Raw genomic sequence first — 27,768 nt, 5'->3', positions numbered from 1 at the left:
ATAATAGGTTCTATACCCATTTAAAGAGGGAAAAAGTGTTCATTTGTTTGATGAGATTACAGATTTTCTTAGGGAACCCCATTTCAATTTTAAGGGATCCCACATTGAGTCCTGACCCCCAAGTTTGGGAACCACTGTCCAAATCCCTATTCTATGCAACTGTTCTACTTGATACATATCTATCTGAACATTCTGTTGTGTGGCATCGCACTGAACTCGGCCCCCTGTTCAATGGCCCCACAGACTCCTCCCATCCAGACATACTACTGTTCAGAAGTGATGAGTGCACAGATCCAAAATGGCTACTGTACACACCATGAACCTCTGGTATGAGGTGGAAACTGGGATTATGTCCCAAATGGCACCCTATTTCCTATGGGCTTCTGGTCAATAATAGTGCACTAAAATAGGGAACAGGGTGCCATTTAGGATTCAGATAACTGTCTCTAGGCACAGATCTAGGATCAGCTTACCCTCTCCATATTCTAAGCTGTAGCATTAGGAGGGAAATCATATAAACTGACCTTAGATCAGCTTTTAGGGTCTAATTGGTCCTACTCCATGTCACAGAGTCGTGAAGTATTTTGTATATTTGGCATGTTGGTATAGTTCAGCGGTGTCTAACATGAGGCCTGCTACTTGATAATGTGTCATTACATTGTTTTATCGAATGTAAAAAGACAATCAATTTAACATGAACATTTCCATGTTGGTGAGATGACAATTCACTCAATAGCTGTATATTTACTGGCGATGCTACTTGGGCAGTGAGATGATTTATGTTGTGTGGATCAAGATCAGGGTTAAAATGAGGTTTAGAATATGTTGGAATTAAATATTTAGTGTTAGAACATAACAATGTAGCTTTTCAGCTGTTGTTTTTGTCAGCATATTCTTCCTGGCTTCTCAGAAATGGCCCCTTAGTGTAGGTAAAGTGACTTCTACACCCCCATTATAGATAATAGGCCTACTTTTGGTGAGGTATATTCACATGATGTTGTTGTTGGTGTAGCTACAATGACAAAATAACAGGGGGACTACCATAGAGCATACTACCATACTACCATAGACCATAATACCATAGAGCATACTACCATAGACCATACTACCATAGACCATACTACCATACTACCATACTACCATACTACCATACTACCATAGACCATACTACCATAGACCATACTACCATACTACCATACTACCATAGACCATACTACCATAGACCATACTACCATAGAGCATACTACCATACTACCATAGACCATACTACCATACTACCATTCTACCATAGACCATAATACCATAGAGCATACTACCATAGACCATACTACCATACTACCATACTACCATACTACCATAGACCATACTACCATAGACCATACTACCATAGACCATAATACCATAGAGCATACTACCATAGACCATACTACCATAGACCATACTACCATACTACCATAGACCATACTACCATAGACCATACTACCATAGACCATACTACCATACTACCATACTACCATAGACCATACTACCATAGACCATACTACCATAGAGCATACTACCATACTACCATAGACCATACTACCATACTACCATACTACCATAGACCATAATACCATAGAGCATACTACCATAGACCATACTACCATACTACCATAGACAATAGTACCATACTACCATACTTCCATAGACCATACTACCATACTACCATAGACCATACTACCATACTACCATAGGCCATACTACCATAGACCATAGACCATACTACCATACTACCATACTACCATAGACCATACTACCATACTACCATACTACCATAGACCATACTACCATAGACCATACTACGATAGACCATACTACCATACTACCATAGACCATACTACCATACTACCATACTACCATAGACCATACTACCATAGACCATACTACCATACTACCATAGACCATACTACCATACTACCATAGACCATACTACCATAGACCATACTACCATACTACCATAGACCATACTACCATACTACCATAGACCATAATACCATAGACCATACTACCATACTACCATACTACCATAGACCATACTATCATACTACCATAGACCATAGACCATACTACCATACTACCATACTACCATAGACCATACTACCATACTACCATAGACCATACTATCATACTACCATAGACCATACTACCATAGACCATACTACCATACTACCATACTACCATATACCATACTACCATACTACCATACTACCATAGACCATACTACCATAATACCATAGACCATACTACAATACTACCATAGACCATACTACCATACTACCATACTACCATATACCATACTACCATAGACCATACTACCATACTACCATACCTCCATACTACCATACTACCATATACCATACTACCATAGACCATACTACCATACTACCATACTACCATAGACCATACTACCATACTACCATAGACCATACTACCATACTACCATAGACCATACTATAATACTACCATAGACCATACTACCATAGACCATACTACCATACTACCATACTACCATATACCATACTACCATACTACCATACTACCATAGACCATACTACCATACTACCATAGACCATACTACCATAGACCATACTACCATACTACCATACTACCATATACCATACTACCATACTACCATAGACCATACTACCATAGACCATACTACCATACTACCATATACCATACTACCATAGACCATACTACCATAGACCATACTACCATACTACCATACTACCATAGACCATACTACCATGGACCATACTACCATACTACCATATACCATACTACCATACTACCATACTACCATAGACCATACTACCATAGAGCATACTACCATACTACCATAGACCATACTACCATACTACCATTCTACCATAGACCATAATACCATAGAGCATACTACCATAGACCATACTACCATACTACCATACTACCATAGACCATACTACCATAGACCATACTACCATAGACCATAATACCATAGAGCATACTACCATAGACCATACTACCATACTACCATAGACCATACTACCATAGACCATACTACCATAGACCATACTACCATACTACCATACTACCATAGACCATACTACCATAGAGCATACTACCATACTACCATAGACCATACTACCATACTACCATACTACCATACTACCATAGACCATAATACCATAGAGCATACTACCATAGACCATACTACCATACTACCATAGACCATAGTACCATACTACCATACTTCCATAGACCATACTACCATACTACCATAAACCATACTACCATACTACCATAGGCCATACTACCATAGACCATAGACCATACTACCATACTACCATACTACCATAGACCATACTACCATAGACCATACTACGATAGACCATACTACCATACTACCATAGACCATACTACCATACTACCATACTACCATAGACCATACTACCATAGACCATACTACCATACTACCATAGACCATACTACCATACTACCATAGACCATACTACCATAGACCATACTACCATACTACCATAGACCATACTACCATACTACCATAGACCATAATACCATAGACCATACTACCATACTACCATACTACCATAGACCATACTATCATACTACCATAGACCATACTACCATAGACCATACTACCATACTACCATACTACCATAGACCATACTACCATACTACCATACTACCATAGACCATACTACCATACTACCATACTACCATAGACCATACTATCATACTACCATAGACCATACTACCATAGACCATACTACCATACTACCATACTACCATATACCATACTACCATACTACCATACTACCATAGACCATACTACCATACTACCATAGACCATACTACCATAGACCATACTACCATAGACCATACTACCATACTACCATACTACCATATACCATACTACCATACTACCATAGACCATACTACCATACTACCATACTACCGTATACCATACTACCATAGACCATACTACCATATACCATACCTCCATACTACCATACTACCATATACCATACTACCATAGACCATACTACCATACTACCATACTACCATAGACCATACTACCATACTACCATACTACCATAGACCATACTACCATACTACCATACTACCATAGACCATACTATCATACTACCATAGACCATACTACCATAGACCATACTACCATACTACCATACTACCATATACCATACTACCATACTACCATAGACCATACTACCATACTACCATAGACCATACTACCATAGACCATACTACCATACTACCATACTACCATATACCATACTACCATACTACCATAGACCATACTACCATACTACCATATACCATACTACCATACTACCATAGACCATACTACCATATACCATACTACCATACTACCATACTACCATAGACCATACTACCATAGACCATACTACCATACTACCATACTACCATAGACCATACTACCATGGACCATACTACCATACTACCATACTACCATATACCATACTACCATACTACCATACTACCATTGACCATACTACCATACTACCATACTACCATATACCATACTACCATACTACCATAGACCATACTACCATACTACCATAGACCATACTACCATAGACCATACTACCATACTACCATACTACCATAGACCATACTACCATACTACCATAGACCATACTATCATAGACCATACTACCATAGACCATACTACCATACTACCATACTACCATAGACCATACTACCATACTACCATACTACCATAGACCATACTACCATACCACCATACTACCATAGACCATACTACCATACTACCATACTACCATAGACCATACCACCATAGACCATACTACCATACTACCATACGACCATACGACCATACTACCATACTACCATACTACCATAGACCATACTACCATACTACCACACTATCATAGACCATACTACCATACTATCATACTACCATATACCATACTACCATAGACCATACTACCATAGACCATACTACCATACTACCATACTACCATACTACCATAGACCATACTACCATACTACCATACTACCATAGAGCATACTACCATACTATCATACTACCATAGACCATATGATTTTCAAACATGTATCTCCATGTCCATAAGACACTTTTATTATCCATCAAATCTTATCAAATGAGATCCATCTATCTCTATCTCTGCTCTCTCAACCAATCTCTCTCTCCAAACAGATGTTGCCTCGAAGCACTGATCTAGGATCAAATGTCCTCACCCCATCTCCAGTATGTTGAGAAATCTGTGAATGTATTGTAATGTTTTTAAAATTGTATAAATGGCCTTAATTTTGTTGGACCCCGGGAAGAGTAGCTGCTGCCTTGGCAGGAACTAATGGGGATCCATAATAAATACATTTACAAATACCAATCATAACCATTAGCTCAGATCTAGGATTTGGGCCTGTATTCATAAAGCGTCTCAAAGTAGTGCTAATCTAGGATCAGTTTTTCCTGTTAGATCATAATAAATAAGATTAGATGGACCGGGGGACCTGATCCTAGATCAGCACGCTTTATGAATATGGGCCCAGGTTTCCTTACTCCATTCCCAGGTGCCATATTTACCACGTTTCAACTAAGTCTGTTGGATACCTGACTATCCAGTGGGAGTCAAACAGAAACGGTAGATCCAAAGATGTATAAAACTGATGAGAAGGAATAAGGACTTAATATATAGTGGAGGAAATGACAGTGTTCCATGAAAACATGTTTCTGATAACAACAGGTCCAAAATGTTGTCCTATATTTTTTATTTTTTATTTATTTTTAATCCCAGGCCCCCGTCCCCGCAGGAGGCCTTTTGCCTTTTGGTAGGCCGTCATTGTAAATAAGAATTTGTTCTTAACTGACTTGCCCAGTTAAATAAAGGTTAATTATAAATAAATAAAACACTTACAAATCAATAACATTTAAGAACTTCACAAACAGATCTGTGCATCATGACAACACTTCAATCACCAACCACCATACCTCTGTACTCATGCAGTATTTACATCTCTCTCTCTCTCTCTCTCTCTCTCTCTCTCTCTCTCTCTCTCTCTCTCTTTGATGATGGGGGGATTTCTATTCTTCCCTGGCTGTGAGCTCAGCGGGTTTCTCTCTGTCACTCTAATCCCCCCTCTCTGGGCGCCAGCATATAAAAGGTGCGGGAGGCCCTCTCCACTCACACACTGACCGCCTGAGCCCACTCCTGTACCCACACACTGAGCAGAGGTAAGAGACGGGCACACAGAGATACAGAGAGATGGGGGATGAGGGAAAATGGGGGATGAGAGAGGGATAGATTCGGTATCTCAAACGTCAAATTCAAATACAGGTCACTCTAAACGGCATCATAGTAACTAGAAAGAACACATAAATAACGTATTTTCCTTCATTGACGTGTTTTACCTAGTTCCACAAGGATTGTCTAATGAATCTATAGGTTCTTGTTGTCTATAAGATCTGGTTGACTATTTTACATTAGAGATTCATTTACTTTTAAGTGGACATGCTTTGTACATGGGCAAAAAAAACCAACAAACTCTTCATTTCTGTTCTTACTGATGTTTGGATCGTAAGGGAACTCGAGGAAAAGTTTTAAGTGGCCAGTAGCGGTCATGTGGTTAAACCTCATCCAAGATGGCTACTCATATTTTTGTGTTCCGTTGATCAATTACAGGCTCTGCTAAGGAGCTAAGGAGTAAAGCAGGGCTACGGTCTACTGTCTAGAACACAGTACATGTTTGGGTAAAAGTTGTAGACTTCAATGGGATAAAGTGGTAAATGAGCTGTGTCAGTTTAAACAGCATTAAACTTTGCAGCAGTGTATTGAACCCTCGTACCTTTCTTTACCTCCTTTTATTTCCTTCCCTTCGTCATCCCTCTGTTTTTGTTCCAGTCATCATGTCTGGAGAAAAGTCTAAATCTGCTTCCCAAGCCGACGGCAAGGCCGCCCAGGGGAAGAGATCTGAGATGGGCATGAACGCCTACAAAGTAACACACATGCATGCATATACACGCACGCACGCACACACACACACACACACACACACACACACACACACACACACACACACACACACACACACACACACACACACACACACACACACACACACACACACACACAGACACACACATATGCATGCATATACACACATGCACACATATACGCACACACATATGCACGCCTTCACACACACACACACACACACACACACACACACACACACACACACACACACACACACACACACACACACACACACACACACACACACACACACACACACACACATAATGTACGCATACAAAAGCAGATGGCCACACATATATGTTATATAATTGTTGGTACTTTGACACTCGTACGTAACTACTCAAACACTGTTTCCACACAATGCCTCTAGTTGCCTGTGGTGGTAAGTCACAGTTGCCATAGCTATGTGTGTGTGGAGGCGTTCTAAGAGAATCACACAAGGACAGTGTTTGCGTCCAAAATGGCCCCCTACTTCCTATATAGAGCACTACTTTTGACCAGAGCCCTAGTGCACTATATAGGGAATAGGGGACCATTTGGGATTCAAAAAGTGTTTGTTTTGTTACATTACACAGTTCAGCCTCAAAGAAAAAGATGTGAGAATTAAACTGTAATTTCTCTCTCTTTCCCAATCTCTTTTCTCTTTCTCCCCTCTCTCTCTCTCTCTCGCTCTCTCTCTCTCTCGCTACCTCTCTCTCCCCCTCTACCTCCATCCCTCTGTCTCCCTCTCCCCTCTGTCCTTTACATCTCTCTCACTCTCTCTCCCTCCCTCTCTCCCTCCCTCTCTCTCTCTCTCCCTCTCTCTCTCTCCCCCCTTTACCGCCCTCCCACCCTCTTTCTCTCTCTCTCTCTCTCTCTCTCTCTCTCTCTCTCTCTCTCTCTCTCCCTCCCCCCTCCCTCTCTCTACCTCTCTCTCTCTCTCCCTCTCTCTCCCTCTCTCTCCCTCTCTCTCCCCCCTCTCTCTCCCCTCTCTCTCCCTTCCTCCCTCTCTCCATCTCAGATGTGCGTCTTCGACCAGGAGAACTTCCAGGGCCGCTGTATGGAGATCACCAATGAGTGCATGAATGTGTGTGACATGGGCATGGACAGGGTTCGCTCCCTGCGTGTCGACTGCGGGCCGTGAGTACCAGCCTGTCCCTCGACAAAACACACACCTCATTTGTGTCACACACACACACCTCAGTTTCACCAACACACACCTACAGTGAGGGAAAAAAGTATTTGATCCCCTGCTGATTTTGTACGTTTGCCCACTGACAAAGAAATGATCAGTCTATAATATTAATGGTAGGTTTATTTGAACAGTGAGAGACAGATTAACAACAAAAAAATCCAGAAAAACACATGTCTAAAATGTTATAAAATGATTTGCATTTTAATGGGGGAAATAAGTATTTGACCCCTCTGCAAAACATGACTTAGTATTTGGTGGCAAAACCCTTGTTGGCAATCACAGAGGTCAGACGTTTCTTGTAGTTGGCCACCAGGTTTGCACACATCTCAGGAGGGATTTTGTCCCACTCCTCTTTGCAGATATTCTCCAAGTCATTAAGTTTTCTAGGCTGACGTTTGGCAACTCGAACCTTCAGCTCCCTCCACAGATTTTCTATGGGATTAAGGTCTGGAGACTGGCTAGGCCACTCCAGGACCTTAATGTGCTTCTTCTTGAGCCACTCCTTTGTTGCCTTCGCCGTGTGTTTTGGGTCTTTGTCATGCTGGAATACCCATCCACGACCCATTTTCAATGCCCTGGCTGAGGGAAGGAGGTTCTCACCCAAGATTTGACGGTATATGGCCCTGTCCATCGTCCCTTTGATGAGGTGAAGTTGTCCTGCCCCCTTAGCAGAAAAACACGGCGAGTTGAGTTGATGCCAAAGAGCTCCATTTTCGTCTCATCTGACCACAACACTTTCACCCAGTTGTCCTCTGAATCATTCAGCTGTTCATTGGCAAACTTTAGACGGGCATGTATATGTGCTTTCTTGAGCAGGGGACCTTGCGGGCGCTGCAGGATTTCAGTCCTTCACGGCGTAGTGTGTTACCAATTGTTTTCTTGGTGACTATGGTCCCAGGATCCTCCCGTGTAGTTCTGGGCTGATTCCTCACCGTTCTCATGATCATTGCAACTCCACGAGGTGAGATCTTGCATGGAGCCCCAGGCCGAGGGAGATTGACAGTTCTTTTGTGTTTCTTCCATTTGCGAATAATCGCACCAACTGTTGTCACCTTCTCACCAAGCTGCTTGGCGATGGTCTTGTAGCCCATTCCAGCCTTGTGTAGGTCTACAATCTTGTCCCTGACATCCTTGGAGAGCTCTTTGGTCTTGGCCATGGTGGAGAGTTTGGAATCTGATTGATTGATTGCTTCTGTGGACAGGTGTCTTTTATACAGGTAACAAACTGAGATTAGGAGCACTCCCTTTCAGAGAGTGCTCCTAATCTTAGCTCGTTACCTGTATAAAAGACACCTGGGAGCCAGAAATCTTTCTGATTGAGAGGGGGTCAAATACTTATTTCCCTCATTAAAATGCAAATCATTTTATAACATTTTTGACATGCGTTTTTCTGGATTTTTGTTGTTGTTATTCTGTCTCTCACTGTTCAAATAAACCTACCATTAAAATTATAGACTGATAATTTCTTTGTCAGTGGGCAAATGTACAAAATCAGCAGGGGATCAAATACTTTTTTCCCTCACTGTAATCCCCACATGCACACATTACACTAACGTTACTATGACACAGCCATACCTGTTTGTCAATCTCACACAAACTAACATTTATTCCTATCAAACGTTGCTGCAACCATGGTTCTCAATGTGTTTCTGCCTCTCTCTCTCCCCCTCTCCTCCCCCTCCTTTTCCCCTTATCTTCCCCTCTCCCTCTCTCTCCCCCTCTCTCCGCCCCCTCCCTTACCCCTCCTCTTACCCTCTCCCTCTCTCTCCCCCCTCCCTTACCCCTCCTCTTCCCCTCTCCCTCTCTCTCCCCTCTCTCCCCTCTCTCTCCCCCTTTCTCCCTCTATCAGTTTCGTGGGTTATGAGCAGATGAACTTCTGTGGTGAGATGTTCATCCTGGAGAAGGGAGAGTACCCTCGCTGGGACTCCTGGAGCAACTGTCAGAAGAACGACTACCTGCTGTCCTTCAGGCCCGTCCGCATGGTATGTCACACACTTTTGTCCCCCCCAACACTCTGTCCTTCCATCTGTCCTAGTACTACATCTCTGTCATTGGCCAGAATACATTTCCATACACTTATCTGATTATCATGTATTTCTGCTGTTAGTAATAATCTCTCTTACCATCCATCCATATTCATTCATCTATTCATTAATTTGTCCATCCATCCACCTCCTCATCCATCCATCCATCCATCCATCCACTCATGTAACGTTCCATTTACTTGTCCATCCATCCATCCATCCATCCATCCATCCATCCATCCATCCATCCATCCATCCATCCATCCATCCATCCATCCATCCATCCATCCATCCATCCATCCATCTACTCATCCATTCGTTCATTCATTCATCCATCAATTCATTTATCCAAATTGATCAGTTTGGCCTGTTATCTGTTAGTTATGTTATGTTCGTTTTTGACTCCACCTCTCTCTCTCCCCCACCTCCCTCCCCTCTTTCCCCCTCTCCCCTCTCCCCCCTCTCCCCTCTGCACTCTCTCTCAGGACCCTGAGAAGCACAAGATCTGCCTGTTCGAGGTTGGAGAGTTCAAGGGTCGTAAGATGGAGATCATGGATGATGATGTTCCCTCTCTGTTCTCCTACGGATTCACCGATAGAGTCGGCAGCATCATGGTCAGCTGCGGAACGTGAGTGGTCCTCGCTGCGGCAACAGGACACACCCACATCGCAGACAAACATGCCATAGGATGCGATAGAGCAGGAAGTGGATGAGACAGTGATGTCATTATGACATAAAAAACCAGGCATCACCAAACCTAGATACCGTAGATTGTTTGTAATCTACTGTACAAATTATTCATTCATTTCAAATGGCTGAGTCGTTCCACCGTTTCTATGTGAATAATAGAATTCGGAACCAACTGTTCCAAAAATAGTTCGGAATGACGAAAGTTTCCACAATAGTTTTAATTGTCAGAGGGGTTCCATTTAGAAGATCATTTAATATATAGGCTCTCTGTTTCCCTCTGGCTTCCTGTGTCTACATACTTCAAATAGAATCTAGTCTGCCTCTCAAATGGCACCCTATTCCCTTCATATGAACTATGGGCCCTGGTCAAAAGTAGTGTACTAAATAGGGAATAGGGCACTATTTGGGACGCATCCCTGAAGATCTATGATTCACTTTCAGAAATGCAGCAGGAATGATGTCAGGATGTCTTTCCTGTTTTAAACAGCCTCTTCAGAATCAGAACAAAGGGTTTTATATAGCACGGTTTGTTTGTGTGTGTTCGTTCCTGCATGCATGCGTGCATGTACATGTGTGTGTATGTATCTGTGTGCATGTGAGCTTTGTCTCTCCAGTGTATCTGCACAGTGAGAGAGGAGATAGGTCCAGTTCCTTCATAGATGGGTTTGGCCCACAGTGAGTAGACATATTCCCCTCTGGTTGAAACATCAAACGGACAGACTGGTACCTGTGGCACTACAGTCAAAACGTGACAAACAGATCAATACCTCTATTTAGCAAGACATATCTCTCCCTCACAGCTTCCCACTCCCCTGCCTGTTCCTCTGATGCTGTCGGCTTCTCATCTTTTCTCTCTGTCTCCGTCGGTTCTCTCCCTCGGGTTCTCGCCTTCTTTTCTACTTTACTCTTCTTTGTTAATTTCTCTACCTCTGTGTCCCTTCTGCCCTCTCTCTCGGTCTCACACTATTGATTCTCTCTCCATCTTTCTTTCTCAGCCTCTGCTCATCTCTTCTTCCTCCTCTCTCTTTCTCCCATCTCTCTCCCTCTCTTCCCCAATTCCAACTCTCATTCACAAACCCCTTTCCCCCTTCTCCTCTCTCTCTCTTCCCCATCTATCTCTCTCCCTCCATCCCTCCACTCATCCCCCTTCTCCTCTGCTGTTTTCTTCCAGCTGGGTGGGTTACCAGTTCCCTGGATACCGTGGTTCCCAGTACCTCCTGGAGAAAGGTGACTACAAACACTTCAACGAGTTCGGCGCCCATCACCCCCAGTTCCAGTCTGTGAGGCGTATCCGCGACATGCAGTGGCACCAGCATGGCTGCTACACCTTGTCCAGCAAGTGAGGGTCCCAGAGGGCGAGAAAGAGAGTGAGCGGAGGAGAGACGGAGGAAGGGCATAGTAGAGGAGGAGGAGGAGGAGGAGGGGGAAGGCTAAAAGGGACAGGAAGAAAGCACCCTATCTATAGGAAGATAGACAGCTCCCTCCATCCCTCCATCCGACCCCTCATCCCCCGGTGATCCTCTCCGCGGTTAGATACATATTTTTAGAGCGAGGGAGAGAGCGAGGGATGGAGGGAGGTCATTGTTTTTTCCCCCTCTTGAGACGGCGCCCTCTACCTGTTTGAGAGATGCAAGACTGGTGGCGTACAGCCGCCCTGATTGGACAGATACGTCAACACCACGAAACAACAATGGATTCTAAGACTATTGAAGTAAATAAACAACGACAACAACTCACAGATCAACAAAGACCAGATGTGGTGGGTTGATAGGTAGATAGCTAGATATTCTCTCTATTTTTTCTCTCTCTCTCCGTCTCTGTTATTTTCAGCCCCCTCCATTCCCCTCTCTCTCTCTCTTTTTCCCCCTCGCATAATTTATTTTTCATCCAACCATCCTGTTTCTCTTCAAACCTAAATTCAGCCCAAAACGAGACGACTAGTGCTTCTCCTTTGACTCTGATCTACGGGGGTACGGATGTGTGTGTGTGTGTGTGTGTGTGTGGGTCTGTTGTCGTGGCTAGAAGAGGGAACGGGATCTAGGGTTCTAGACTTCTAGGGTTCTAGGATTCAAGGAAACGTGCAGCGTACCTCTGCCACAGTCACTGTAAAAGCTTGTACTCAGACCCTGCACCGTCTTCTATCCCAACCCAAATAAAGAGACTAAACCTGACCTGATTTCACCTCGGATTCTTCATTTTATCATGTTTTTCCAGCAACTCTTAGAAGACAGTGGAAGTTAATAAGAAAGCTTCTTAATTGTTAAAAGCAAAACCAACATGTTTCGTGTCTTGGATTTCTTCAGGGTTTTAGACAGAACAAATCATGAGCCTTTTATACATTGATTGTGTGATATCATGGCAGCAATAGCAGTGGAGGGGTTCTTCATATGACTACAGTCTAGTTAGAATACAGTGGAGGGGTTCTTCATGCAGCTACAGTCTAGTTAGAATACAGTGGAGGGGTTCTTCATGAAAACGTTAACAGCTCACATGCTGTACCACCTGTGTTGGACTGACACAATAACACAGTCAAATATGTACCAGGCGGGTTATGAACCCCGGTCTGCCGCAGTAGAAACCAACGTGTAAACCATTAGACCAAGAGGAAATCCCTTGTTGACAAAGGGCCACATAAAATCCCATGCAGGGCTTGCTACCTCCTCACGTTACTATGAACAATCATGACCGACTCATGTCCACTACACATACGCAGGTCAGAAACGATCAAATCAAACTTTATTTGTAAAGTTATTTCTAAAAAAATGCAGTTCAAAGTGCATAGCAAATAAAATAATAAAAGGTGAGAAAGAAAAACACAAAAATAATGTACATAAATCATTTTAAAAAGTAAAACAAGAGTAAAACAGATATTCATGTTTCTATGTGAACATAGTACAAACAAGTAGGGCTATTCTGAGAGTGTCGATGACGTAGTCTGTCCTCTATTTACACTCCAAAATATGATATTCATATTATTACAACACAAGGTAGCTAACATGGTTTCTCACTCACGACCATCAACATTTTATATAAATTACTGACAGATTCTTCATAACACCCACACCTTTGGTCTAATAATAATATAGAGCCGATGACATCAGTCTAAAGCTAGGCCCCCCCCTTATATAAATGCAATGTTACAGGTTCACCACCCCCCTAACAAGAGAATGAAAAAGTTTACAATATTTTAATATTAGTTGGCCTTAAAAACCTGTTGAGGACAGACGTTCCGCTAGCGGAACGCCTCACCAAATATCCAATGGTAGAGCGTGGCGCGAAATACAAAAACTTTAAAATGCTATAACTTCAATTTCTCAAACATATGACTATTTTACACCATTTGAAAGATAAGACTCTCGCTAATCCAACCACATTGTCCGATTTCAAAAAGGCTTTACAGCGACAGCAAAACATTAGATTATGTCAGGAGAGTACCCAGCCAGAAATAATCACACACCCATTTTCAAAGCAAGCATAAATGTCACAAAAACCCAAACCACAGCTAAATGCAGCACTAACCTTTGATGATCTTCATCAGATGACACTCCTAGGACATTATGTTATACAACACATGCATGTTTTGTTCAATCAAATTCATATTTATATCAAAAACCAGCTTTTTACATTAGCATGTGATGCTCAGAACTAGCATACCCACCGAAAACTTCCGGTGAATTTACTAAATTACTCATCATAAACGTTGACAAAATACATAACAATTATTTTAAGAATTATAGATACAGAACTCCTTTATGCAATCGCTATGTCAGATTTTAAAATAGCTTTTCGGCAAAAGCACATTTTGCAATATTCTGAGTACATAGCTCAGCCATCACAGGCTAGCTATTCAGACACCCGCCAACTTCGGGGCTCACTAAACTCAGAATTACTATTAGAAAAATTGTATTACCTTTGCTGTTCTTCGTCAGAATGCACTCCCAGGACTTCTACTTCAACAACAAATGTTGTTTTGGTTCCAAATAATCCATAGTTATATCCAAATACCTCTGTTTTGTTCGTGCGTTCAGGTCACTATCCAAAGGGTAATGCGCGAGTGCATTTCGTGACAGAAAATTTCTAAATGTTCCATTACCGTACTTAGAAGCATGTCAAACGCTGTTTAAAATCAATTGTTATGCTATTTTTCCCGTAAAATAGCGATAATATTCCAACCAGACAATGTTGTATTCATTCAAAGAGGGAAAGAAAAAAATGACGAGGTCTCGTGAACGCGCATCTCCAGTCTCTCTGTCACCAGGCAGACCACTGACAAACTGTGCTGCTGTCATCTGCCCAGAGACAGGAGACGCCTCAATCCGGTTTCGGAAGGCTTTAGAGAGCCAATGGAAGCCTTAGAAAGTGTCACGTAACAGCTCAGATGCTGTAATTTCGATAGAGATGCAACAGAAGGACTACAAATTGTCAGACAGGCCACTTCCTGCTTGGAGTCTTCTCAGATTTTTGCCTGCCATATGAGTTCTGTTATACTCACAGACACCATTCAAACAGTTTTAGAAACTTTAGAGTGTTTTCTATCCATATCTACTAATTATATGCATATTCTAGTTTCTGGGCAAGAGTAGTAACCAGATTAAATCGGGTACGTTTTTTATCCGGCCGTGAAAATACTGCCCCCTATCCACAACACCCTCAATGGCTGGGTGAAATCAGATGTAGGATTTACACTCAAACACCTCAGGTAAACATGAATATAGTGTTTTCTAGGAAAGGAGGTAAGGAGGTAAGGAGTTAAGGAGGTAGATTAATGCAGACCAGGGATTCAGCCGGTGAGCAGAATGTTTTCTTCAGCGGATGGTTGGGGGACCGGAACATAATCACAAATCATTTTTAGACAGAAAATGAACCGCCAGAAGATATAAAAACAGATATAATGTTTGACTAAAACTGAATGATTTCAAACCTTGATTATATTTGTATATGAGTGTACAGGTGGATTCAAAGGACCTGGCAGGGTCTTTCCATAGAGATAGATAGAGGACTCATCTTTGTATCTGTGCCATCATAGTGTCTGTGACAGCATGGGCAGCGCCATTGAAGCTATCTTGTTTTTAGAGTAGAAAATGTTCTTCTTGTTTGGCTGATTGCTCCAAATTCATCCAGTGGACTACTTTAAAACGGTGAAAGACCTCAATGGTAATATCTATGGGTCTTTCCAAGTTTGTTAGCAGAATCGCATTAGTGGAAACAAGCCGTTCTCAGGGTTTTATGTTCGAAGTGTGTCGGGGACAATTTTAGCATTTTATCTAACCCTAACCCTAACCAATTTCCTAACTCCTATTTCTCCTAACCTGCTACAAAAAGTCAGGTGTACGGAGAACAGCACCTTAGCCAAATACATTTAAACTCACTTTTTCACAATTCCTGACATTTAATCCTAGTAAAAATTCCCTGTCTTAGGTCAGTTAGGATCACCACTTTATTTTAAGACTGTGAAATGTCAGAATAATAGTAGAGCGAATTATTTTTTCAGCTTTTATTTCTTTCATCACATTCCCAGTGGGTCAGAAGTTTACATACACTCAATTAGTATTTGTTAGCATTGCCTTTAAATTGTTTAACTTGGATCAAATGTTTCAGGTAGCCTTCCACAAGCTTCCAACAATAAGTTGGGTGAATTTTGGCCCATTCCTCCTGACAGAGCTGGTGTAACTGAGTCAGGTTTGTAGGCCTCCTTGCTCACACATGCTTTTTCAGTTCTGCCCACACATTTTCTATGGGATTGAGGTCAGGGCTTTGTGATGGCCACTCCAATACCTTGACTTTGTTGTCCTTAAGCCATTTTGCCACAACTTTGGAAGTATGCTTGGGGTCATTGTCCATTTGGAAGACCCATTTGCGACCAAGCTTTAACTTCCTGACTGATGTCTTGAGATGTTGCTTCAATATATCCACATAATTTTACTTCCTCATGATGACATCTATTTTGTGAAGTGCACCAGTCCCTCCTGCAGCAAAGCACCCCCACAACATGATGCTGCCACCCCTGTGCTTCACGGTTGGGATGGTGTTCTTCAGCTTGCAAGCTTCCCCCTTTTTCCTCCAAACATAACGATGGTCATTATGGCCAAACAGTTCTATTTTTGGTTCATCAGACCAGAGGACATTTCTCCAAAAAGGTACGATCTTTGTCCCCATGTGCAGTTGTAAACAGTAGTCTGGCTTTTTTATGGCAGTTTTGGAGCAGTGGCTTCTTCCTTGCTGAGCGGCCTTTCCGGTTATGTCCATATAGGACTCATTTTACTGTGGATATAGATACTTTTGTACCTGTTTCCGCCAGCATCTTCACAAGGTCCTTTGCTGTTGTTCTGGGATTGATTTGCACTTTTTAGCACCAAAGTACGTTAATTTCAAGGAGACAGAACACGTCTCCTTCCTGAGCGGTATGACGGCTGCGTGGTCCCATGGTGTTTATACTTGCGTACTATTGTTTGTACAGATGAATGTGGTACCTTCAGGTGTTTGGAAATTGCTCCCAAGGATGAACCAGACTTCTGGAGGTCTATAATTGTTTTCTGAGGTCTTGGCTGATTTCTTTTGATTTTCCCATGATGTCAAGCAAAGAGGCACTGAGTTTGAAGGTAGGTCTTGAAATATATCCACAGGTACACCTCCAATTGACTCAAATTATGTAATTTAGCATATCAGAAGCTTCTAAAGCATTACATAATTTTCTGGAATTTTCCAAGCTGTTTAAAGGCACAGTCAACTTAGTGTATGTAAACTTCTGACCCACTGGAATTTTGATACAGTGAATTATAAGTGAAATAATCTGTCTGTAAACAATTGTTGGAAAAATGACTTGTATCATGCACAAAGTACATGTCCTAACTGACTTGCCAAAACTATAGTTTGTTGACAAGAAATTTGTGGAGTGGTTGAAAAACTAGTTTTAATGACTCCAACCTAAGTGTGTGTAAACTTCAACTGTATGACGTGCTTGTGCTAGACAGAGCTGCCAGTAAGTGAACATGTTGTTGGATCCCTAGGGGAGACACGGCTGATAAAGTAAATTTGTTTTATGTACTTGTCTTTACTTCATTCTACCTACAACTCTAAACATTGCAATGACTCATTGAAGAAGCTCCAGGAATGTCCACTATTGTCTCTTCCCCTCCCTCCCGCCCTCTCTACCTTCCTTCCTCTGTACTTCCCTCCCTCTCTCCATCCCTCTACCCACTCCCTTCTCCTCCTCCCCCTCTCCCCTCCTTTCAACCTGAAAGGATAAAACATTTCCAAACTAACCATTGGTTCTGGGGACGAAGCCATGCTTTTCCTGACTGGTAAAACTGAACGTTTTTTAAAACGTTCTGAGAGCGGAAGTGAAAATTTAGCCTGTTCTGGGAATGTTCATTTTTAGGTTCCAGGGAGGTTCAGAGAACATTTTGCTATTGTTCCATGAACGTTTTCCTGGGTGGTTTTATTATCGTTCTGAGAATGGAAATTATAGGTTATTTGAAGATAATTCAATATGGTTTCAATAATATGTTTCAGTATGTTTCAATAAGACTTTTAATAACACTGCTAGCTTAGGTTAACGGTTTTGAACTCCCAGCACAGACAGACAGGTTGGTTGTTTAGCAACAAAACAAATGCATGAGCAACTATGGGGCAAAACAGATGGGGTTGGCTTAGAATGTTGACAACATGTAAACGATATTTAGTCTCCAATGTTTATTGAAAACATAAATACATTTGCGCAGTGAGCACTTATTGTCTCTCATACATAATTAGCTGTTGGTTAGTTCACTAGCAAATTTGCCATAATTAGCATTGACATGGTATCAAGAACAAAAAAGAGCCTCATGGCAGTTTCTTCTCATTGTTGCTAGTCATCTGGCCATCCAGAATCACAACAACTGACAAACTTCTGCCCCATGGAATTGTGTTCACATTGTTTTCCTGACATTGTCAGCTAACCCATCTATAGGACACATGGAAATTAATCTGCTTAGGCACTAATCATGCAAACACATTTATTTTCTATTGTGGCATGGCATCAGTGAGATTCAAACCTATAATCTTCTGTTCTCTGTTGGTTTTGCTCATACAAAGCTGTTCATTTTACTCTATTCAAACAGACCCCATTTCAAAGGAAACAAGCGTTCATTAGGATGGGTGTGGCCAACACACCTGACCACACTTAAGATAGAGGATAGAGTTTTGTTGATGCTGAGTGTAACGATCGTTGTAGAGAGGACTGGGGACCATCGCTGGAGGCTTTGGACTGGGGACCGTCGCTGGAGGCTCTGGACTGGGGACCGTCGCTGGAGGCTCCGGACTGGGGACCGTCGCTGCAGGCTCCTTGCCATGAATCGTCACTACAGGCTCCGCGCCATGGATCATCACTGGAGGCTCCGGGCCATGGATTATCACTGGAGGCTTCGTGCCATGGATCATCCCTACAGGCTCCAGGCCATGGATCATCACTGGAGGCTTCGTGCCATGGATTATCACTGGAGGCTCCGGGCCATAGATTATCACTGGAGGCTTTGTGCCATGGATCATCACTACAGGCTCCTGGCCATGGATCATCACTGGAGGCTTTGTGCCATGGATCATCACTGGAGGCCTTGTGCCATGGATCATCACTGGAGGCTTCGGACCATGGATCATCACTGGAGGCTTCTTACGTGGAGCCGGAACAGGTCTCACCAGACTGGGGAGACGCACTGGAGGTCTGGAGCGTAGGGCTGATACAACCCGCCCTGGCTGGATGCCCACTTTTGCTTGGTGAGTGTGGAGAGCTGGCACGGGACGCACTGGGCTATAAAGGCACACTGGAGGCATAGTGCGTAGAGCCAGCACAGAACACACTGGACCGTGGAGGTGCACCGGAGGTCTAGAGCACAGTTCTGGCACAACTCGTCCTGGCTGGATCCCCCCCGTAGCCCGGCAAGCGCGGGGAGTTGGAACAGGCCGCACTGGTTTGTGCTGGTGAACTGGGGGTACCGTGCGTAAAGCTGGCGCAGGATAACCTAGGCCGAAGAGACGCACCGGAGACCAGGAACGCTGAGCCGGCACAATCCTTCCTGGCTGAATGCCAACTCTAGCACGGCAACTGCGGGAAGCTTGCACAGATTGCACCGGGCTGTAGCTGCACACAGGCGACACAGTGCGCATCCCCGTATAACACGGTGCTTGCTTGGTCACTCGCTCCCCACGGTAAGCACGGGGAGTTGGCTCAGGTCTGAACCCAGACTCTGCCAACCTCCCTGGGTCCTGTCACTTCCAGAATCTCCTCCCATGTCCAGTTGTCCTGACCACGCTGCTTGGTCCTTTGGTGGTGGGATCTTCTGTAACGATCGTCGTAGAGAGGAGACCAAGGTGCAGCGTGGTAAGTGCTCATGATTATTTTTATTATAACTCAGAACACGAAACAAAATAACAAACAAAGGAAAAACGAAGGTCAAGTTCTACAGGCTTTCACTGAGCTGTACAAAAACAAGATCCCACACTGAAGGAGGGAAAAAGGGCTGCCTAAGTATGATTCCCAATCAGAGACAACGATAGACAGCTGCCTCTGATTGGAAACCATACTCAGCCAAAACAAAGAAATACACAAACTAGATTGCCCACCCTGCATCACACCCTGACCTAACCAAAATAGAGGAAATAAAACGTCTCTCAAAGGTCAGGGCGTGACACTGAGAATGGAACATATATGGCAAGGTTCAACATTCTTTGAACCTTGCAATTTTTTTCTAATGTGTTTTTTATGGAACGTTTTCTTAATATTCTGAGAACATGACTTTAAATAAATGTATGCCTTGTGAATCCATTCATTTCACAAAGTAGTTGTATACACTATATATATATACTTCCATTCTCAGACATTTATTGATTGCCTATTACTGTAACTCAACAATAGTGTTCTATTACTGTAACTCAACTATAGTGTTCTATTACTGTAACTCAACAATAGTGTTCTATTACCGTAACTCAACTATAGTGTTCTATTACCGTAACTCAACAATAGTGTTCTATTACCGTAACTCAACTATAGTGTTCTATTACCGTAACTCAACTATAGTGTTCTATTACCGTAACTCAACAATAGTGGTATATTACCGTAACTCAACAATAGTGTTCTATTACCGTAACTCAACTATAGTGTTCTATTACTGTAACTCAACTATAGTGTTCTATTACTGTAACTCAACTATAGTGTTCTATTACTGTAACTCAACTATAGTGTTCTATTACTGTAACTCAACTATAGTGTTCTACTACTGTAACTCAGTGTTCTATTACTGTAACTCAACTATCGTGTTCTACTACTGTAACTCAGTGTTCTATTACCGTAACTCAACTATAGTGTTCTTTTACTGTAACTGAACTATAGTGTTATATTACCGTAACTCAACTATAGTGTTCTATTACCGTATCTGAACTATAGTGTTCTATTACTGTAACTCAACTATAGTGTTCTATTACTGTAACTCAACTGTAGTGTTCTATTACCGTATCTGAACAATAGTGTTCTATTACTGTAACTCAACTATAGTGTTCTATTACTGTAACTCAACTATAGTGTTCTACTACTGTAACTCAGTGTTCTATTACTGTAACTCAACAATAGTGGTATATTACCGTAACTCAACAATAGTGTTCTATTACCGTAACTCAACTATAGTGTTCTATTACTGTAACTCAACTATAGTGTTCTATTACTGTAACTCAACTATAGTGTTCTATTACTGTAACTCAACTATAGTGTTCTACTACTGTAACTCAGTGTTCCATTACTGTATCTCAACTATCGTGTTCTACTACTGTAACTCAGTGTTCTATTACCGTAACTCAACTATAGTGTTCTTTTACTGTAACTGAACTATAGTGTTCTATTACCGTAACTCAACTATAGTGTTCTATTACCGTATCTGAACTATAGTGTTCTATTACTGTAACTCAACTATAGTGTTCTATTACTGTAACTCAACTATAGTGTTATATTACTGTAACTCAACTGTAGTGTTCTATTACCGTATCTGAACTATAGTGTTCTATTACCGTAACTCAACAATAGTGTTCTATTACTGTAACTCAACTATAGTGTTATATTACTGTAACTCAACTATAGTGTTCTATTACCGTATCTGAACTATAGTGTTATATTACCATAACTCAACTATAGTGTTCTATTACCGTATCTGAACTATAGTGTTCTATTACTGTAACTCAACTATAGTGTTTTTTTACCGTAACTCAACTGTAGTGTTCTGTTACCGTAACTCAACTATAGTGTTCTATTACCGTAACTCAACTATAGTGTTCTATTACCGTAACTCAACTATCGTGTTCTATTACTGTAACTCAAATATAGTGTTCTACTACTGTAACTCAGTGTTCTATTACCGTAACTCAACTATAGTGTTCTTTTACTGTAACTGAACTATAGTGTTCTATTACCGTAACTCAACTATAGTGTTCTATTACTGTAACTGAACTATAGTGTTCTATTACCGTAACTCAACTATAGTGTTCTATTACCGTATCTGAACTATAGTGTTCTATTACTGTAACTCAACTATAGTGTTTTTTTACCGTAACTCAACTGTAGTGTTCTATTACTGTAACTCAACTATAGTGTTCTATTACCGTAACTCAACTATTGTGTTCTATTACTGTAACTCAATTATAGTGTTCCTGCATTCTGCTATTGATCTTATGGAGTCAGATAATTCATTTAATGGGCTAATTGCGGAGTCTTATTACAAGCCGCATGTGAGGTGTATATATAATATACTGTATGTAATATTACTGCCCACTACACTCTCACCAAGCTCTAAGAAGCATATGGTTGTCATTATGTTATGTGCTAGCAGGGTTTACTTTTCCACCTGCTTCACCTACCGACTTCCATTAAATGAATCTATAAATACTTGGTGGCGGTGGTGGCAGAAACACCTACAGGGTTTCAGCATCCTCCTCTCCCCTCATCTGTGAGAAGGCCAAATATGGGTACTGAGAAGTGTTGACGTCAGTCTCTTGTCTCCCGTCCGAACCCCAGAGATACGCACACGCACGCACGTACGCATGCACGCACACACACACACACAGACACGCACACATACACAGCCCTCACTCCAGACACACTTATGATGATCAGTTGGTAGTGACGTCACACAGAGAGTCTCTGAAGAGCCGGGGATTGTGGGATATCTTGTATCTGGTCTTATCTAGGACCCCTGGGGGCGAGGATAAGTGTGCGTTTCAGAAAGCTGTGTTTAAAGGCCCAGTGTATGTGTTTAAAGGCCCAGTGAATGTGTTTAAAGGCCCAGTGAATGTGTTTAAAGGCCCAGTGAATGTGTTTAAAGGCCTTGTGTATGTGTTTAAAGGCCCAGTGCATGTGTTTAAAGGCCCAGAGAATGTGTTTAAAGGCCTTGTGTATGTGTTTAAAGGCCCAGTGAATGTGTTTAAAAGCCCAGTCTATGTGTTTAAAGGCCCAGTGAATGTGTTTAAAGGCCTTGTGTATGTGTTTAAAGGCCCAGTGAATGTGTTTAAAAGCCCAGTCTATGTGTTTAAAGGCCTGTGTATGTGTTTAAAGGCCCAGTGTATGGGTTTAAAGGCCCAGTCTATGTGTTTAAGGCCCAGTGAATGTGTTTAATTGCCCAGTCTATGTGTTTAAAGGCCTGTGTATGTGTTTAAAGGCCCAGTGTGTGTGTTTAAAGGCCCAGTGTTTGTTTTTAAAGGCCCTGTGTTTTGTATCATATTGTACAACAGTTGATGAAACTAACACTGAAAAAGTTTGAAAACATTTGATCAGTGTTATTTCCTGATAGTTTCTGGTTGAAAATACAACCTACACAGGACCTTCTAATCAGCAGGTTTGCATGGCGGGTGTTTCGGTTTTCCATGGTGACATCACCATGCGGTGAATGTTCTCAACCTCTCTGCCAATAACAGCTAGTTTTTAGTTTTACCCTCCCCACTCCCAGACAGTCCTAGCAAAATGTTTCTCTAAAAATATCTATTACAGTAAGGTATTTAATTGTTACCCAGAAATTATTTGATATTGATATAAAAAAATGGCTGTGTTTGGCCTTTAAGCATACTGTGTGTGTGCGTATGTGTGTGTTTAAGCAAACCATAAGTGTGTGTGTTCTCTGTGTATCTAGTTCTGCACCTTCCCACTGTCAATTCCCTCGCATCTTTCACTCCCTCGCACCTCAGGAGTTTATTGGCTTTGTGTGTTCACGTGTGTGTGTGCACGTGTGTGCACTCGTACTTCAGTCAATTTTTTTGTGTACGCACGTAAGTGTGTGTGTGTGTGTGTGTGTGTGTGTGTGTGTGTGTGTGTGTGTGTGTGTGTGTGTGTGTGTGTGTGTGTGTGTGTGTGTGTGTGTGTGAGTTAATGTGTGTGTGTGTATGTGTGATTGCTTGATTAGAGGACTGGTCACTGCTAGAGAGATAGTCAACATGCAGGTCTGTGGGAGGTCTCAAGATGATAGGCTATTACGTATTCTACTGGTAACGGTCGCCCTCAGGCACAGATCTAGGATCAGCTTACTCTCTCCAAAACCTAACCGTAACCATTAGGGAGAGAAACACACACATCTGACCTTGATGGCTTTGGGCAACTTCACTCTGGTTGCTCTGAGGCTGCGTCCCAATTCTTCACCCTTTTCCAGAAGTGTGCACTCAAGGATTTAAATGCATGGGATTAGAGTAAGCATTCGCTGGATGGAGTTTCAGACTTTGTTAAATACATGTGAGAAAGTGTGCAAGTGTACTTTTTGGGAGAAGGGTAGAGAATGGGGAAGCACACACACACACACACACACACACACACACACACACACACACACACACACACACACACACACACACACACACACACACACACACACACACACACACACACACACACACACACACCACGTATGCTGCTGCTACTGTTTATTATCTATCCTGTTGCCTTGTCACTTTACCCCTACTATACAGTACCAGGCAAAAGTTTGGACACACCTACTCATTCAAGGGTTTTTCTTAATTTTTACTATTTTCTACATTGTAGAATAATAGTGAAGACATCAAAACTATGAAATAACACATATGGAATCATGTAGTAACAAAAAAAGTGTTAAACAAATCAAAATGTATTTTATATTTGAGATTCTTCAAATAGCCACCCTTTGCCTTGATGACAGCTTTGCACACTCTTGGCATTCTCTCAACCAACTTCATGAGGTAATGTTCTGGATTGTATTTCAATTAACAGGTGTGCCTTGTTAAAAGTGAATTTCTTTCCTTCTTAATGCGTTTGAGCCAATCAGTTGTGTTGTGACAAGTTAGGGATTGTATACAGAATATACCCCTATTTGGTAAAAGACCAAGTCCATATTATGGCAAGAACAGCTCGAATAAGCAAAGAGAAACGACAGCCCATCATTACTTTAAGACATGAAGGTCAGTCTTGGTGATGTCATTCGGAAACACAATGTCAACTTTCACTGCTATGCGGACGACACACAGCTGTACATTTTGATGAAACATGGTGAAGCCCCAAAATTGTCTACCGTGAAAGCCTGTGTTTCAGACATAAGGAAGTGGATGGCGGCAAATGATTTATATTTAAACTCAAAGAAACAGACGTCTGCTGTTTGATCCAACAATTAATCTCAAAGCTTGTACAGTCGTCTCAAATAAAACTGTGATGGACCTCGGCGTTACTCTGGACCCTGATTTCTCTTTTGACGAACATATCATCAATAATTCAAGGGCTGCTTTTTTCCATCTACGTAACATTGCAAAAATTGAAAACTTTTTGTCAAAATATGTGACAAAAAGCTAATCCATGCTTTTGTCACTTCTAGATTAGACCACTGCAATGCTCTACTCTGCAGCTACCTGGATAAAGCACGGAATAAACTTAAATTAGTGTTAAATACGGCTGATAGAATCTTGACTAGGACTATTTTTTTACACTCACATTACTCCAGTGCTAGCCTCTCTATGCTGGCTACCTGTTAAGGCAAGGGCTGATTTCAAGGTTTTTCTGCTAACCTACAAAGCATTACATGGACTTGGTCCTACCATCTCTCTGATTTGGTCCTGCCGTACATACCTACACGTACGCTACGGTCACAAGACTCAGGCCTCCTCATTGTCCCTAGAATTTCTAAGCAAACAGCTGGAGGCAGGGCTTTCTCCTATAGAGCTCCATTTTTATGGAATGGTCTGCCTATCCATGTGAGAGACGCAGACTCAGTCTCGACCTTTAAGTCTTTATTGAAGACTCATCTCTTCAGTAGGTCCTATGATTGAGTGTAGTCTGGCCCAGGAGTGCAAAGGTGAACGGCAAGGCACTGGAGCCAGCGAACCGCCTTTGCTGTTCACCGGCTCCTGGGATTCTCTGCCTCTGGCCCTACTACAGGGTCTGAGTCACTGACTTACTAGAGCTCTTTCATGCGGTCCCTAGGAGGGGTGCGCCACGTCGTGCCAGGCTTTTTTTCACTATACCCGACATGAGTGGGTTGAGTCAGTGACGTGATCTTCCCCTCGGGCTCGTGCGGTGGAGGCGATCTTCCTGGGCTATACTCAGTCTTGTCTCAGGGTAGTAAGTTGGTGGTGTGTTGATATCCCTCTAGTGGTGTGGGAGCTGTGATTTGGCAAAGTGTGTGGGCGGTATCATTGGACAGGGCCACAATGTCACCCAACCTCCCCAGCCTCAGCCTCCAGTATCTATGCTGCAATAGTCTATGTGCCGGGGGGCTAGGGTCAGTCTGTCCTATCTGGTGTAATTCTCCTGTCTTATCTGGTGTAATTCTCCTGTCCTATCTGGTGTCATTCTCCTGTCTTATCTGGTGTCATTCTCCTGTCTTATCTGGTGTCATTCTCCTGTCTTATCTGATGTAATTCTCCTGTCCTATCTGGTGTCATTCTCCTGTCTTATCTGATGTAATTCTCCTGTCCTATCTGGTGTCATTCTCCTGTCTTATCTGATGTAATTCTCCTGTCCTATCTGGTGTCATTCTCCTGTCTTATCTGATGTCATTCTCCTGTCTTATCTGATGTAATTCTCCTGTCTTATCTGGTGTAATTCTCCTGTCTTATCTGGTGTCATTCTCCTGTCTTATCTGATGTAATTCTCCTGTCTTATCTGGTGTAATTCTCCTGTCTTATCTGGTGTCCTGTGTGAACTTAAGTATGCTCCCTCTAATTCTCCCATCTCTCCCTCCCCCCTCCCGGAGCACCTGAGCCCTAGGACCATGTCTCAGGTCTACCTGGCCTGATGACTCCTGGATGTCCCCGTCCCCAGTCCACCTGGTCGTGCTACTGATCCAGTTTCTGCAGTTTTGCCTGTGGCTGAGTTTCTGTATAACCCCTTTGTGACATCTGCTGATGTAAAAAGGGCTTTATAGTACATTTGATTTGATTTGAATTCACAATGAGGCCAATGGTGACTTTAATACCATTAAAGAGTTTAAAGGCTGTGACAGGAGAAAACTGAGGATGGATCAACAACATTGTAGTTACTCCATAATACTAACCTATATGACAGAGTGAAAAAAAGGAAACCTGTACAGATTTTTCTTCTAAAACATGCATTGTGTTTGCAATAAGGCACTAAAGTAAAACTAGAAGAATGTGGCAAAGAAATTCACTTTTTGTCCTGAATACAAAGTGTTAATTTGGGGGCAAATCCGACACAACATATCACTGAGTACCACTCTTCATATTTTCAAGTATTGTGGTGGCTGCATCATGTTATGGGTATGCTTGTCATCGGCAAGGACTAGGGAGTAATTTA

General features: G+C 42.2%; 1 protein-coding gene across 1 annotated transcript; it reads left to right on the top strand.

The window, feature by feature from the left end:
* Positions 1-6,235: 6,235 nt before the first annotated feature.
* Positions 6,236-13,165, top strand: LOC123733264 (beta-crystallin B1-like). The gene is made up of 6 exons (XM_045712731.1): positions 6,236-6,301; positions 6,969-7,063; positions 8,107-8,225; positions 10,130-10,262; positions 10,790-10,932; positions 12,166-13,165. Exons 2-6 carry the CDS (start codon positions 6,974-6,976, stop codon positions 12,335-12,337), a joined length of 657 nt encoding a protein of 218 aa, XP_045568687.1. The 5' UTR covers positions 6,236-6,301; positions 6,969-6,973; the 3' UTR covers positions 12,338-13,165.
* Positions 13,166-27,768: the final 14,603 nt, after the last annotated feature.

Source organism: Salmo salar, unplaced genomic scaffold (assembly GCF_905237065.1).
Source record: "Salmo salar unplaced genomic scaffold, Ssal_v3.1, whole genome shotgun sequence".
NCBI lineage: Eukaryota > Metazoa > Chordata > Actinopteri > Salmoniformes > Salmonidae > Salmo > Salmo salar.
The sequence above is the reverse complement of the archived record's forward strand: the minus strand, read 5'-3'. Positions and strand labels throughout refer to the sequence as shown.

Bases quoted from the DNA above. Each gene is read 5' to 3' on its own strand.
- LOC123733264 (XM_045712731.1), top strand. From the start codon at position 6,974: ATGTCTGGAGAAAAGTCTAAATCTGCTTCCCAAGCCGACGGCAAGGCC. The intron at 7,064-8,106 runs GTAACACACATG...TCTCCATCTCAG, and splicing joins TGGGCATGAACGCCTACAAA to ATGTGCGTCTTCGACCAGGA. The intron at 10,263-10,789 runs GTATGTCACACA...ACTCTCTCTCAG, and splicing joins CCTTCAGGCCCGTCCGCATG to GACCCTGAGAAGCACAAGAT.